The sequence below is a fragment of the Armigeres subalbatus genome, unplaced genomic scaffold (assembly GCF_024139115.2).
Source record: "Armigeres subalbatus isolate Guangzhou_Male unplaced genomic scaffold, GZ_Asu_2 Contig234, whole genome shotgun sequence".
Classification (NCBI taxonomy): Eukaryota; Metazoa; Arthropoda; class Insecta; order Diptera; family Culicidae; genus Armigeres; species Armigeres subalbatus.
Genome location: NW_026942970.1, coordinates 3,808 through 20,990, shown reverse-complemented (window position 1 = coordinate 20,990; position 17,183 = coordinate 3,808). Strand labels below are relative to the sequence as shown.

The 17,183-nt window shown below is 37.5% G+C and overlaps 1 protein-coding gene and 1 long non-coding RNA gene across 2 annotated transcripts; both read left to right on the top strand.

Annotated features, from left to right (window-relative positions):
- The first annotated feature begins 2,388 nt into the window (after nucleotides 1-2,388).
- LOC134203794 (uncharacterized) lies at nucleotides 2,389-9,010 on the top strand. Its single transcript, XR_009977707.1, has 3 exons — nucleotides 2,389-2,503; nucleotides 2,572-3,830; nucleotides 8,792-9,010. It is a non-coding gene; the product is annotated as an uncharacterized LOC134203794 (long non-coding RNA).
- Nucleotides 9,011-14,180: 5,170 nt separating this feature from the next.
- On the top strand, nucleotides 14,181-16,868 carry LOC134203795 (zinc finger protein 436-like). The gene is given in 7 exon segments (XM_062678645.1): nucleotides 14,181-14,473; nucleotides 14,544-15,543; nucleotides 15,546-15,727; nucleotides 15,874-15,963; nucleotides 16,028-16,172; nucleotides 16,336-16,419; nucleotides 16,479-16,868. Coding segments are annotated over 7 exon segments (2,010 nt in total). The 5' UTR covers nucleotides 14,181-14,335; the 3' UTR covers nucleotides 16,850-16,868.
- Nucleotides 16,869-17,183: the final 315 nt, after the last annotated feature.

Genomic DNA, 17,183 nt, shown 5'->3' with positions numbered 1-17,183 from the left:
AATATGTTGGAGGTAACCACTTTCCTTCTATGGGTCTCGAACCCACGATCCTCACCACGCTAGACTGGTGCTTTTAACCAACTAAGTTACGAAGGACCTACATTGGCCTTCGCAATTTAGCGCCTACTGAATGAGCCCGAGGTTTCCAAATCGGACGCACAGCCAAAGCACTCACAAAATCCATTTCTCAAGGCAACAATTCCGCATGTGTATCCAGTTTTCCGCAAGCGGTAATGGCCGCCGGCGTGCCTGCGGGTTAAGCCCCAAACGCAATATAACGGAACGGCGACGGAAACGGCAAATTTGACAGAAAATATATGGGCTAACTGCCAAATTTTCCGTTTCCGTCGCCGTTCCGTTGTATTGCGTTTGGGGCTTTAGTCATTTCTGGAGGTCAACTACACTTACCGCTCCGAGCATTCTGACCAATGTGGCCAGGGCTGTCAGATGATTTTTTAGTAAATCTGTATTGGCCTAAAATAAAAATCTGTATTGTCTGTATTTGAGAAAAAACGATATTTTTTAATTTTTTTATCAAATTTTTCAAATAGTTCTGACTGTTTTGAACAGTATTTGGGGTTCATAATTTAATTTATTTGCTGTTTTAAAGTTCATCGAAAAGGTTGAACCAAGATGAATACAGTATTCATCTTGGGTTGAACATTTTTTTAATGAGCGTTCAAAATAGCAAGGAATTTTCATTAGGAATCCCAGATAACCCTTAGAATTTCTCAAGAATTCAAGTGCAATAATATAGAAGTATCAGACCGTATAATTCTTCTTGGTAGTTCAAGATTTAGATTAAAAGTTTTTTTTTATTTCGGGAATTTAATTCATATCGGCTTTATTGATTAAACACATGAATAACTAATTGATCCTAACAAACTTTTTGTCTACTTCCAACAAGAGCTTTGTTATCTATCCAGGCTCTAGTTCCAACATGTAATCCTTTTCTTATTTTTAATGGCATTTATTGGTTCCCACTGAGACATTTCTGTCTCGCAGCTTAGTGTAAGCACTTCCACATTTATTAACTGCGAGGTTTCTAAGCCAAGATACCAATTTTGCATTTGTTTATTTATCATGAGTCTAACACGATGATACTTCTATGTCCAGAGAAGTCGAGAAAATTTTCAACCCGAAAATTTCCTAGATCTGAACCGGGAATCTTACCGCACGACTAAGGAATATATTGCATTTATCCTGGAGCAATAATGTTTTGTCATGATGAATATTTTGTCTGGATGAATATTACTGAACTCTACGTGAACTTTGCCAAAGTCTCAGCAAAAATATTTGAAAAGATTCATGATCAGATAAGATCGAGATTCACAACATTTTCTGTATTTCAAGACATTTAATCAATTTCATTAGGAATCACAGTTGTAAAACTTCAGGAAGTTCGCCAAAAGTGAATAAACTAATCACAGCTCGAATTCTTTTGTTTATTAATATTTTTAAAATATCTACGATTTTTTAAGATTCCACATGAGAAATTTTTGTGAAATAATTCAAATGGGATTTGTAATTTTTTTTTTGGATAACTCTAGGATCTTTTTTCAAATGGGCCTAATTGATTCTGACATTGATTTTTGGAATGGTGATTGTGCTCTTAATTCAAACTATTTTGGTTAACTAATGCACCTAACAAAAGAATAGATTGCGATCTATCTGGTAGTAACGTCGGTTGAACGAAATAAGCTGCATAGAGAGAGTAAGAGTCGTTTCAAATTTCAAGGGCAAATATTTGAAAAAAGTTCCTATAACTGATTTTCGAAATTTCAGACAAATCCGGTAAAAGTTATTCTTTAGGTTGATTGTATGCATGAATCCTTCTCGCTTTGAGACAGATCAAGAGTTCATGTACAACATTCTAAATAAGAAAATCTGTATAAATCTGTATAGGATTGAAAAATCTGTAGAAAATCTGTAATCTGTATCATGTCTGTATTGATGTTCAAAAATCTGTATAATACAGATAAATCTGTATATATGGCAGCCCTGAATGTGGCATATCCAGTTTTCTGCGAGCGGTAATGACCGCCAGCTTGCCTGCGGGTTAGTCTCAGATTTGACATTTCTGATCAAATGATTCTGATCAATCAAATTTGACATTTCTGATCATTTTATGATCAAAATGCTCGAAACGGTGGTTGCAGTTGACCTCCACAAACGTCAAATCAGAGACTAACCCACAGAGGAGTGGGCGGCCATTACCGCTCGCTGAAAACTGGATACACGGTAATACAGGAATACTCATATTAGGAGTACTTTTTATTCACTTTTCAGAATATCGCCTATACGTCAAATTATGCGTACTTTTATTTATTGACGGGGGAGTTTTTTTTACGCTTTTCGTAGTTTGCGGATGAAATAGAGAAATGCGTAAAAAAAAGTCTATCGCAAGAAAAGAAAATTTTCATGCGCGTTACTTCATAGTTGGAATGAATTCGTTGTGGAAGAACGGACGTTTGTGATACGGACAGTTTATTCTTTAAAGCAGGTATAAAACGTTAATATTTTTTCAAAGCTTCTTAAAATCAGTAAAAATAATCATTGTTGTCCTTTTAGATTGGGATTCGCGGGAATTAAGAGGCCGTCCAACACAAACCTGAGCTTATTCCGATACAATAAAATCAGACCATGGAAATCGTTCCAGCCGACGATGGCATCCAACACAACGGTCATATACGAGCGGTCATGAAATCAACCAAAGCCACCTTTAAGGTAACCCATAAGCATCGCTAACCGCTTCCGCCGCAATCTTCACCGAGATGCTATGTGACATGCCAGCCAAAGCCTAGCTGAAACCGCCACTGGAAGCTGCCGCCTGCCCCCTTCCCCACAAGAAATACGAGTTAAGCTTGAAGTTCCGGCCGGGAAGTGAAGACATGGGAGAATCTGAGAACTCAGTGATCAAAAGATGGTCCCTCAAGGGCAACGGGATCAAGTGGATTCGTAAAATTTGTGGTATCTATGTAGTTATTTTGAAGTTACTATAGAATAAAAATTCTTCTGGATTGAGTATTGTTGATGTCTGAGCAATAAAGTTTAGCATAAAGATAAGAAAATGTACGTTTATGATAGGGTCGGAATGCGAATATGGTTTGGTGCGTCACCGAAAGACAATAAATAAACAAAGCCAAGAGACGACGAAAGAAATGATAAACTACCCGTGATGACGGCGTGGCGGGAAGATCGGCGTCAGGTCAGGTAAAGACGTTAGGATCAGGTAAAACTTAGACATAAGAAAATCCATAATTGTAAGTAGAAATAGGAAATAAAATTATTACCATCTCAGCATCGTTAGAGTAGAGTTCATTCTTCATTTGTCAGAAAAGAAAGACCGTCTCTCATTGATTTTTGCGAAATCGGTGTCATCGTGAGAAGAGTAGGTTTCTTGGTTAAAGAAACATTTGGTGGCGTTCCAGAGAGGAATTAAGTGTTTTCCTCACGGTGACCGTTGTGACTAGTTCTTGCTTTGATAGTGAAATCCTAAGACACGACGGGTGATTGGTTTAGGTAAAAGAACGATAACGGTGAAAGTGCATTGAGAGTAATCAATCAATTCTCGGAAGTAACCCGAGAATTATTTGCAACAAGCAAGAAGTGAAAAGGCTCTTGGACGCGACGAACAGTCGGCCAAGTCAAATTACAAAGGAGAAATTCGTGATTGTGGTGAAAAAGGCTCTTGGACGCGACGGACGGTCGGCCAAGTCAAATTACAAAGAAGAAATTGGTGACTGTGGTGAAAAAGGCTCTTGGGCGCGACGGACGGTCGACCAAGTCAATCCAGCTAGAGACGAGTGGTAGCGAAGTTAGATCAGAGGGTTAGTAATAAGTGATAAGTTAGATCATTAGAGATTTAGGACGAAAGTTCTATCAGAAAGTTTCATGTGAAAAATAATTTGTCAGTTTTGGTGCAGTGATCCCGTTTCAGTTAAAGTAGCAAAATGTTGCAAATTGTTTATAAAGAAAATAAGAAGGGAAATTGTAAGCTCTGCACTCGTTCCGATGAAAGAGAGTCAATGATTCAATGCGATGATTGCCTTTTATGGTTTCATCAATCTTGTGTCAATTTAGAATCTTTACCTAAGGAAGAAGAAACCTGGCAATGTCCACGATATTTAGAGATTTACTCTAAACTAAAAATATTTGAAGAGAAAGAATCTAGAGGACTAGATACATTCTTGAAAATTCACAAGGAAACACAAGAAGCTCAAAATAAGATGTTTCAAGATTTTTTAAAATAATGAATCTGAAAATGGAAAAAGTGAATCATCTTCAATTGTATCCCTTCTACTTCTTATGCTTCTACTCCCTCAAATGTGCCGGTTAATCATACAACAGCCTCTTCGAATCAAATAGTAAATTTGCTAGCTAGACAATCTCTAGCAGAACTCCCATATTTTGATGGTTGTTATAAAGTATGGCCTCGTTTTAAGACAGCCTTCGATACAACTACAGTTGCTGGAGGATTTTCGAATTTAGACAATTTAAATAGACTGCATAAATATCTTAAAGGGAAAGCTATGACTTCAGTAGCCCCGCTTATGGTAGATGCGGATAACGTTCCATCCGTTTTAGTCCGCCTTGAGCAACAATTTGGTAGACCGCAAGTGGTTTACAATGGTTTATTAGACGAGTTGATGTCTGCTAAACCTCCTAGGATGGATAATCCCAAAACTATGATTGATTTCATTTCCGCTTTAGAAAACATGGTAACAAACATGAAACTTCTAAAGCAGGAAGATTACCTTAACGATCAGAGATTGTTAAAAGATTTAAGTGGTAGGCTGCCATCCAGTTTGTACCAGAGTTGGTTGAAACATGTTACAGAACTCCAGGCAGCGGCAAACGCTCATAATCAGGTAGCAGCTAATGCACAAAACCAAATTCAGTTAAGGGCTCCGACATTAGAAGTATTCTACAATTGGCTAAAACCGCAAGGGATTTAGCGGTTATCATGTTGTCGGAGCAACCCAAACGGTTGAATAAGCCTGTGAATGTACATTCAATTAATAATGATCGAAAGCAGGTTACTGCTAAACCAGGTATTACTTGTTTTGTCTGCAAATTACGCCATAAAACAACAGAATGTGGAGAATTTAAACAAATGGATTTACAAGATAGGATGAAATTAGTTCAACAAAACAGATTATGTTTTACATGTTGCAATTCGTCGAGTCATAATGCTTACAATTGCAGATGGGGAAAAATATGTAATGTCGATGGATGTAAGTCAAAACCTCATCACTACCCTTTGCATAGAAGTCAAAAGGTGAATTTAGAGGAAAAGAACGTAAACCTACATTTGAATAAAGGGCAGCACATTGTATCAGATAATGCCTGTAATAATTGAAAATGGTTCGGTCAGGATCGAAACATACGCTCTTTACGATCCCGGTTCATCTTCAACTTTGATATCAGAGAAGATAAGCAAACAGCTCAATGTTAAAGGGCAGATTAAACCACTTTCCATATCCTGGACAAACGGTAGTACCCAGGATGAAAATCAAAAGTCTAGAGATTGAGATGAAGATAAAGGGAACTAGTGGGAAACAGTTTTTCTTAAAAGGGGTAAGGACAGGTAACCAATTGTCATTACCGAAACAAACTGTAGACTTTGGTAAATTGAAACAAAAGTACCCATATTTGCGAGATGCAGAAGTTTCGAGCTATAGAAATGCAGTTCCTACAATTTTGTTAGGTTTACCACATGCATACTTGATGAATGGTCTAGAATCTTGCAGTGGAAGATTTAATGAGCCCATTGCTATGCGAACAAGATTAGGTTGGGTAGTATATGGTTGCGAAAGCTCAAAATCTCATTCCAATAACACAACATTTGTTTTAGCCATTGAAACAAAATCTGAAGAAAAATCGCTTAATGAAATTGTCAAAGATTATTTTTCAACTGAGCAATTTGGTGTTATGGCTCCTGAAAAACCTTTGTTATCGAAACATATAGTAAGAGCTAACGATATCATGCATAAAACTTTGAAATACAATAATGGTAGTTATGAAATTGGTTTATTATGGAAAGATGATGAGGTTCAGTTTGCTGATAGTTATCAATCTGCATTAGGAAGATTGAAAATTCAGGAAAAGAAAATGGCATGTAATCCAGACATTAAAACCTGGTATACAAATAAAATTGAGGAATATGTAGATAAGGGTTATGCTCGCAAGCTCGATCCGAATGACATTAAATATGCTGATAAAAAGACTTATTATTTACCATACTTTTTAGTAATTAATCAGCATAAAATGCCAAGATTGGTTTTTGATGCCAAGGCAGAAATTCATGGAGAGTCATTGAATTCAAAACTCCTAACTGGGCCCGATGCTACAGCATCATTGTTTGGTGTTCTCATTAGATTTAGAGAACACGGTGTCGCGGTAGTGGGTGATATTAAGGAGATGTTTCACCAGGTTAAAATTAGAGAAGCTGATCAGAAGGCTCAATGTTTTTTATTCCGCGATGACCCGAACAAAAGCCAGAGATTTATGTCATGCAAGTTATGACATTTGGAGCTACGTGTTCTCCCGCATGTGCTCAATTTGTAAAAAACACAAATGCCGCAAAGTTTTCAAAGAATTATCCAGATGCAGTTAACATCATTACGGAGAATCATTATGTTGATGATTGTCTTGCAAGTTTCCGAACGCCACAGGAAGCTATTAAGGTAATGAATGAGGTAATCAAAATTCATGATCACGCAAATTTCGAAATTCGAAAGTTTGTATCAAATTCAGATGAGGTTTTGAAAGGTTTACCTATAGATAGAATTGATAGTTCAAAACTTATACCATTGGATATGGACGAACCATCATATCAAAAGGTTTTGGGAATTTTGTGGAATACTGAAAACGATCAATTGGTGTATAAAGTTGATTATCCTTCATCTTCAGATACATTGACGAAACGTAAGCTGTTGTCAATTGTTGCGAGAATGTATGACCCACTTGGTTTAATTTCAAATGTCACCATAGAGAGTAGAATTATATTGCAAGATCTATGGAGAAGTGAAATTGGTTGGGATGATGAAGTACCTGAAAACATTAAGAATCGTTTAGATGCATGGTCTATTAGAGTTAAAGGTTTGGATTCACTTAAGTTTCAAAGGTGTTACTCCAAAGCTTTAGAGGTTACAAAAAGAGAGGTGCACGTCTTTGTAGATGCATCAGATAAGGCATTTGCTGCCGTAGTATATTTGAGAACTTTATCAGGAAATGATATTGATGTAAGCATAGTCGCTGCTAAGGCTAGGGTGGCTCCTATGAGGGTGATGACCATTCCGAAATTAGAACTACAGGCAGCATTATTAGGTACACGTCTGGCTAATACTATCGCAAAAGAAATTAGATTAGAAATACATGAAACCGTGTATTGGTCGGATAATAGTACTGTCTTATCATGGATTAAATCGGATCCACGGAATTATAAACAATTCGTTGCTTTTCGAGTTAGTGAAATTCATGATAGTACTACCTTAAACCAATGGAGGTGGATTGATAGTGAAAGCAATCCAGCAGATGAAGCTACTAAGGTGATTAAAAGGAAATCCATTTGGTTAGATGGACCAAGTTTTCTAAAACAGCCCGAAGAAACTTGGCCCAAAATGAATGGTTCATTGAGAACAAATGAAGAATTAAGACATGTTAATCTCATAAAGAGTGCAGAAATATTTGATTTTGAAGGCATTCAAATTAATTGGTGTTCAAACTGGTTACGTTTAAAAAGGTCAGTTTGTATGGCCAAGAAATTCATCGATAGGTTACGCACAATAAGGCGTAAATTACCCTTTGATTTATATTTATCTAAAGGTGATTTTGACTGGGCAGAAACAATTCTTATCAAAAAGGCTCAATATGAAGTGTTCTCAGACGAAATTTCATGCTTAACGCTTTCTGGGAAAATTGATGAGCATAGTCATATCAGGAATTTAAACCCAGATCTAGATGACGAAGGTATATTGCGATCAAATGGAAGACTAACAAACGTTAAGTGCTTGTCTGCCCTAGCAAAAAAGACATATTATATTGCCTCAAAAGCATCATGTGACGAAGCTAATTCTACAACACTATCATGAACGTTTTCATCATCAGAAATTCGAAGCGGTAATTGCAGCTACTCGCCAAAAATTCTGGGTTGTAAATATCAGAGTTGCCTTAAAGAAAGTGAAAAATCAATGTCAGGTTTGCAAAAATGCAAGAGCCAGACCAATCCCTCCATTGATGGCTCCTCTTCCTGAGTTCAGAACAACACCGAATATGAAAGTATTTACGTTCACTGGCGTTGATTACTTTGGTCCGATAACAATTTCAATAGGAAGAAGGACGGAGAAACGATGGGGAGCGCTTTTTACGTGTTTGGTAACGCGAGCTATCCATTTAGAAGTAGCCTTCGACGCAAGTACTGATTCTTTCTTTCTTTGTCTAATGAATTTACAACACTTACGCGGAAGAGTTGCTGAATTATATAGTGACAACGGTACAAATTTTATTGGTGCTAATAACGAGTTTAAGAAAATAAAACAAAGGTTGGCGACTAAAGGAATCGATTGGCATTTTAATCCTCCTTTGTCACCACATTTTCTCGGAGCTTGGGAAGTAATGGTTAGAGAAACGAAAAGTTTGATGAAATTCTTTCAGTGTACATATCGTGAACATACGCTTAGAGCCACGTTCAATGAGATTGCATTTATCATTAACTGCAGACCATTAACACACATTGCTTTAGATTCTGAGGAGGAAGATCCATTAACTCCGAATCATTTTATTTTAGGATGTTCAGGTGAGGCCGAATTATCTTTGAACGATGTTAGTCAAGCTGAAGCTTTGAAGCAACGGTGGAAAAGGGCGCAAATCTTGACATCTCACTTTTGGCAACGTTGGATTAAGGAATATTTACCAACCCAAGTTAAAAGAACAAAGTGGCAAGAACTTCAGAAACCCATTGAAGTCGGTGACGTTGTAGTAATGGCGGATGAAAATCGAAAAGGTTTCCATGAAAAGGGATTATAACTGAGGTGAGACCAGAAAAGATGGTCAAGTAAGATCAGCAGTTGTGAAAACTAATAAAGGGCATTTTATTAGACCTACTGTTAATATGGCGATTTTAGATGTTAAAAAGAGCACCAGCGAAATTCAAGAGGAGCGCAAGAATATTGCGACCAATAATTTAAGTAAAAAGAATGATAAGAAGGTTTCACGGCTTGGCACGTTTATGTCCGTATTATTGATTATGTTACACGTTAATACGGTGAATGGATTACAAATTAATCCTATTGACGAGGATGGAATAATATTTGATCATATCGGAAGTTGCTTGATAAAACGAGGCATTTGGAGAACACAGATTACCAGTAATGTTGTTCCATCAGATGATATTCTTCAAATAAATCATATGCATAGAAATTTAAATGAAGCCTTGAAGTTTATTGGTAACAAAACAAATGATAAATCAATGGAAAGCCTAATTTTATCAATTGAGCAGCAATGCGATAGAGTAGAGTGGGGCAAGAGTACGCACTTAGTTTTCAATCGATCATGTGGCCCTTCTGAAGCAAGCTTCTGCATATCAAATCAGTGTCGATGATTCATATACTCTTCCTTTATGTTACCCAGTGGAAAAAATATTGAAATTATTGAGATTTGTTTTAGTACAACCCTTATTGCAAGACAAGTGAAAAACGCACTCTTACCCCACCGGTGGGGTAAAAGTGCGCATCGGGTGGGGTAAGAGTACGCATTTATCCAATCATGTGCTTTAAGTATATATTAACACAAATAAGAGTTAATAACATTTAATTGATGTTTAATGAGCATATATTAGGGAATGTTTGAAGATGACGTAACTCTTGAAGGGGGAGGGAGTCCTAAAAATGTGCACTTTCATACGAAAAACCATTGTTTTGTATATATATATATACAAAAAACTACAGAGGTAAAAATATATATCATGTTTCGCGTGACGTATACAAAGGCATTTTCCTTAAAGAAAGTCCACCAATCACGTAACGTAAAATTTGGCTATTTAATCACCCCTCCCCCCCCTCTGTTACACTATTTGTATGAATCCTCTAAAAATTATATGGATCGTCTCACATCTCACAACCCCTCCCAGCTAAACGTTGCGTAATTTATGAATGTTTCTTTTCATTAAATGAAATTATCATTTAGATGAAAATGTGTTTTCGTACTATGTTTAGGTGTACAACAAGTCCTAATACAATTTCATTATTTCGCTTCAGTGCTTTGTTCGCTAAGTCCTTTCTAACACCGAATTACTTCAACTTATCCTAAAAACTTGTGATAATTTCAAATTCTGTCCCTTTTTTCTTAGTTGTGGATCTTTACACTTTGGAAGAAGTCTTATTTAGGCCGGAGATACGGGTTTGACATCACAACTTGAAGATTCATATGCGTACTCTTGCCCCACCGGTTCCTGCGTACTTTTACCCCACAGTCCCAAAAAATATTTAAGTAATGGTTTTGACTTCTTGGAAAACCAACCGGAGTGGTGTTCTAGGCCATAAAGTACTCTATACAATAGGTTATCGAAATGGTATAATGTTCACCTAATTGAACGTATTTATGGTAATGAAATACTAGTTGCGGAAATCCAATTATTTTTAGCAAAATTACTAAAAAGTTATCTAACTCCATATCTCCCTTATTGTTTATTCAAATCGTTTACAATTACACATGATAATAGTTGGCCAGAATATCTGTCAAACTGATGCAGTGCTGCTAGTTTATCTTTTTTTATTACTTCAAAAAATCGAAAACGTACTCTTACCCCACGCGCACTCTTGCCCCACTCTACTCTAATGTTCTTCAAGGGGTTAAGATCTCGCACAGGGAAAGGAGAAGTGGTGGAATTCTTGGTTTCTTGAAAGATTTATTATTTGGTGGTAATGACATGGAAGAGGAGTTACAAAGTGTCCGAGTACATGAAGAACAAAAGCTTCATGAATTATCTGAAATTACTAAAGCGATTGATGTCAAAGCAGAAAAGATGGGTAACGAATTCAACAATCGGATTTATAACATAAAGAAGGGTATGGTCGAACTACAACAACAAAATACTCCGCAACGTGTTGAAATGTTCAAGACCAAGGTACTTGAAACAGCTATGTTAGCAACACAAGTTCTACAAGCTATCTCTAATAAGTACAAAATTTAAGATCACATCCATTGACCGGAGAAGAACTCAATAAGACTTTGAAGGGAATACAAGAGAAGATGCCAAATGGTTATTCTGTCTTATCTGATCCACAAGCTATTAAATTCGAAACAAAAATGGAGAATGGAACGATGATTATTTTCATGGACTCAATTATCGTGAATAGAGACAATTTTGAGCTTTTTAATGTGATTCCGGTACCCAATATAGATAATGGAACCATGATTGAGATAAAAGAATCAGTAATTACTATCAATCATTTGGAAGAATTCTTTTATCCTAAGGAGAATATGAAGAGCTTTAATAAATCTCATTTTATGATTGACCAACCAGTAATAATGAGAAAGGCTGATTGTGTAGCTGCTGCAATCCTTCATAAGAAACTTAAAATTAAATGCCCATCAAAACGATTTGATAAATTGGATACACGGTTGTTTTCTTTGAATGAGCAGAATGTTATTTTGTATTATACTAGCAATGCGAAAGATATAATTATTCATTGTGATAATGTTATCATCTCCTCCATATAAGATTGCGAAAGTAACTTTGAAACCGGATTGCTTCATTAGAACAAAACAGTTAGTTTATTATGCAAGAATGATTGGCGAGACAAAAGGAGCACATACATTTTTAAACCAACGATTCAATTACCTTATGAAATAGATTATTCATTTGATAACACAACAAACGGAACAATGCTAGTAGAGAAGCTTAAAATCCGTATGAAAAGGAAGTTATGGTGTTTACGGATATTCCAATTAAGACAGAAACAGCTCATATTGCCATGATAGGATCAGGATCAATAGTAATAATTATTATTACTGTCGGAATTATACTTTTTATATGTATAAAAATAAAAGACGAAATGAAAATCAAGTTGAATCAGGAATAGAGGTTCCAACAATCGCAAACACTCCGAGACGTAGACATCCGAGAGTTTTAGACCAAGGAGTTTGATTTGGTAATCCAACGCGGTTGAATTACGGAAGGCAGCATGTTGATGTCTGAGCAATAAAGTTTAGCATAAAGATAAGAAAATGTACGTTTATGATAGGGTCGGAATGCGAATATGGTTTGGTGCGTCACCGAAAGACAATAAATAAACAAAGCCAAGAGACGACGAAAGAAATGATAAACTACCCGTGATGACGGCGTGGCGGGAAGATCGGCGTCAGGTCAGGTAAAGACGTTAGGATCAGGTAAAACTTAGACATAAGAAAATCCATAATTGTAAGTAGAAATAGGAAATAAAATTATTACCATCTCAGCATCGTTAGAGTAGAGTTCATTCTTCATTTGTCAGAAAAGAAAGACCGTCTCTCATTGATTTTTGCGAAATCGGTGTCATCGTGAGAAGAGTAGGTTTCTTGGTTAAAGAAACAAGTATGCTATGTATTTTTATAGAAAATAAAACTAATTTACGAAACCTTACCGACTTTTAAGAGCAAATCCATGTAAGGAACTGTAGGGGTAAAAAGTACACATTTTATTTCTTTTCTCGGAGTAAAAATTACACACTTTTGACTTGTAGAAAAGGAGTAAAAAGTATGCCTATTTTGACGTATGACCAGTATACTCATAAATGAGTAAACGGAATATACTCCTTTTGGGAGTAGTTCCACTTTTCCAGGATTATGCGTACTTTATAGTTCTAAAAGAGTATATTCAGGTTACCGTGATAAGAAGGTGCTGATGAAGTGAATTCCGAGCCGACAACACACTCAACACCTGCACCGCTCTGAATATTTCTCGGGTACTTATTCAAAAGGACGTATGTGACTTTGTAAACAAAGATTCAAACGTCGATTTCAAGACAAAATTTTCAAAACGACTTATCTGCTTTTGTAAACAAAGATTCAAACAACGATTTGACGAATCTGATAGCTCTCCCACGCAAACCAACACCATCAACAGGTAGCGGAAACCTTCACCTACCTATTGGTGGTGTTGGTTTGCGTGGGAGAGCTATCAGATTCTTCAAATCGTCGTTTGAATCTTTGTTTACAAAAGCAGATAAGTCGTTTTGAAAATTTTGTCTTGATTTGTCCGATCTAATGGCACTCCCACGCAAACCAACACCACTAATGGGTCAAACACAATGGATACGTTTGCGTGCGTTTTGACAGTTTTGTCATTGAGAAACTGTCAAAACGCACGCAAACGTATCAATTGTGTTTGGCCCATAACAGGTAGCCGAAGACTCCCCCTATCTGTCTATGGTGATGATTTGCGTGGGAGGGCAATCAGATCGGACAAATCGACGTCTGAATCTTTGTTTACAAAATCACATACGTCCTTTTGAATAAGTATCCGAGATTTAGACAATCCCTGGTTACGGGCCGATGCCGACGTAGCCTTTTTTCAAGCTGCGTGCACGCCGCGTCCACGCAAGGTACCCAGCATCAAATGTAGTCGTGCACACGTTTACGTGTGCAATGTGCATTGCTCTATTTGATGCTAGGTACCTTGTGTGAACGCGGCGTGCACGCAGCGTAAAAAACCGCTACGTGGACATCGGCCCTACACGTAAAAAAATTTAATGTTGTTTATTATTAATATTTCTAATACTTTTTTGCCAAAGCAGGCGCTTAATGACATGTATAAGAAAAAACTTATACATCGCATTAGTCACATACATTCAGAAATTTATACTTTTCATTAACTTATGAATGTTATTAGCTTTTTGATATGGGATCATTCATTAGGTGGCATAGTGAAGAGTATAAGTATTTTCGAATGGTTTTTTGCCATAACATATAAGGCTATAGCCCCAAACGCAATATAACGGAACGGCGACGGAAACGGAAAATTTGACAGTTAGCCCATATATTTTCTGTCAAATTTGCCGTTTCCGTCGCCGTTCCGTTGTATTGCGTTTGGGGCTTATTTTTTTACGTGTACGTCCCGTGAAAAGGCCTGTTCCCGCAGTTAATGAATTTCAGCTTCGTTTACACGAGAACTGTCAGTGAGCAAAACATTGCTCGCGGTTTTTTTGTTTATCAACATCAAGTTTTGAAAAAATAAATGGAAGGTATCGGAAATTTTTTGTTGTGCAATTTTGTGTTTGTCCTCATCAGAGCAAGGAAGTCGTTTGATTAAATTATCAATCAAATTAAAGTATTTGGTCTACGATCAACCAACATGTCAGTCTCGATGGAGGTCTGCCGGACGTGTATGACCGCGAACCAGAAAAAGCGCCCTGGAAAGCTGGTGTCCATCTTCGCTGAATTTGAGGGTGCAGTAATAGCAAACATTATCACGGATTGCACTGCCGTTCAGGTGAGATACTTCCACAAAATACTCCCAATATTTTTGTTTCAACTTTATTTTTGTTTCTTATTACAAATAGATTGCTGAAAACGATGGCCTACCAGTGGTAATTTGTTACGAATGTTTCGAAACTTTAAAATTGTTGACCGCTTTCAAAATTACCGCCCGGAACTCCGACAGTAAGCTACGCATGATTTGCAAAGAGGAATCTGTTGAAAGTTATGATAAGGCCTACATTTCTGCGCAAGTTGAAGTGTTGTATGGGGAATCGCAGCAACAAGCACCCGACGAAATCGCCGAAGAACTTTTTGTGGAACCGAAAGAGGAAGATCAGACCGACAATGACACAGACAGTGATTGGAAAGAAAGTGATCAGGACACGAATCGAACGGTGAAAAGACAGAAGCTTGGGTTGAGATCGAAGCCAAAACCTCGAAAGAGGATTGTTAAACCGATGGTTTCAAATAGATCTATTCAAAAAGAGAGTGACTTTTTGCTTAGTGAAAAGGAGCGGGAATTGTTCACCGTTGTTAAGATTCCACACGAAAGCCACATTTGCTGCGGTTGCTTACAATTTTATAGCACGGATGAGGAATTGGATGCTCATCGTAAATCATCTCATGTTTGGAGGAATGAAAACATGCGGAAACCTAGTACAAAGCCTATCTGCGACGGTTGCCTTCGTAGGTACGATACGCCACGCGGTTTAAACTTCTATAAAGAATGTGTTCGGATGTTGGAGATCATTTGGGAATGCAAGAAGTGTCAGTTTCGCTTCAAAGCAGCGGACAAACGCCGTAAGCATCTGCGAATCCATTCGGAGGACGAACCCGTGGCAATGAAGGCACGGTTCAAGGAAGAAACCATGCAAGAATTTGGCTGGCTCTGTTGTGCTTCAAAATGCGACGAATCGTTTAACACCGAACAAGATTTAATTGAGCATTCGCAGGTAACTCACCTGGGCGATAAGAAAGCAGCGGATGCGGAGTTCCCCGATAACCCTGAACAATGTCTGATTTGCTTCAGACGATATGGTGACCGGAGACGGCTAATCAATCACCAGAGAAGAAAGTACAAACGTAAAATTTCCAGTGCGCTCTTTGTGGGTTGAAGTTTGCTACCACCTCGGAGCTGACGACACACGAAGCTAACGATCACGGAAATTGGGCGTTCAAGTGTGCACTCTGTGACAAGGCGTTCCCCCAGAAGTACAGCTTGAATAGTCACTTGAAAACTATGCACACGGATGAGAAACCCCATCAGGTATGCTGTTTGAAAATTCAGTTTTTTTTTCATCTGTAAGTGGAAAATACGAATCATTAAAATTCTACACCCAAATGATGGCAATGATATTTGAATTCTAGTGAAAAAGTAAAGTAGTGACTACATTCCAAAAATTTCTTTAACAGTGCACAGTGTGTGGGATGACTTTCCGACAGAAGGGTGGATTGAGGACTCATATGTCCAATCATGTTGAGGTTCCACAGTTCAAGTGTGAGGTATGCGGTTTTTGAATTGGTAGTCAATAATTTCATTGTTAAGATTTATCTCTTATGTTCACAGGTCTGCTCGAAAATGTTCAAAGCAAAACTGCATCTGCGGTATCATATGCGAACGCACACAGGCGAGCGTCCGTACAAGTGCCGATATTGCGACCATGCTTTCGCGAACAATACCAATTACAGAAGACATGAAATGACTCACACTGGTAGGCTTCAGCAAATAAACCCCGTTATCCCACAGTACCCTAGATTTGCTTTTTTACTAAAGCCAATGGTACTCTGTTCTGCCAATCTCATTTCTCAAATAAGATTATTAAAACCTAGATGCTTTTGTTTTCTTGTTGCTAACACATTTGTTTGACTTCATAGGAAATAAACCGCACAAATGCTCTTATTGTGGAAAAGGATTCATTTTAAGGAGAATGCTGATAGAACATGAGAAAAATCACACAGGTAATTTATTTCGAAATAAAAAAAATAGTAGTATAAATAATTTGAAAACCTGTTTACAGGAGATATAAGAATCGAAGAAAAACCAGTGCACAGCACTAAAAAGAAAAGCGAGTTTATTGTTGAATTGCTAGATGAACAGGATAATGATGACGTCGATGAAGCGGTGGAATGCAGCAGCGATGATGACACTAATGGTCTGCAAACCTTTTCACTGCGAAACAGGCCGGTTTCGATAAGCCTTGCCAAACCAAAATCTGATCCACAACACCTCTCTAATGTCGCACATCAAATAGTTACTAAGCCAATCGGAAATATCGTCGCAGCCACAAACAACACCATCGATGTCTCAAAAGCACCGGCAGTAGCCGTTTATAATGTAGTCCCTGCAACCACATCGGGTAACTTTAGTTACGTTTTGAAACTTCAATAAAATGTAAGAAAGCTTGGAATAGATGTGTATCGTTTGATTCGGGAAAATGAATCCGTTTTTTACAATTTAATTATTTATGGATCGTATATATGATTTGAAGAAAAAAATCAATCGGTTTCACTTTCTACTTGGTCGATGTAGTTGATTTCTTTAGACGTATGATAGATGGAAATAAAATCTAAAATATAGGAAGAGAGTAGAGGAAGACACCGACGCTATTGACGAATTAGTCATGGCAATCAGCAATGATGTATTGAATAAAATAGTAGGGGCTACCTACGCGAAAGATGCGATGGACATACTCATCCGAACGTATGAAAAGACAGGCACGGGT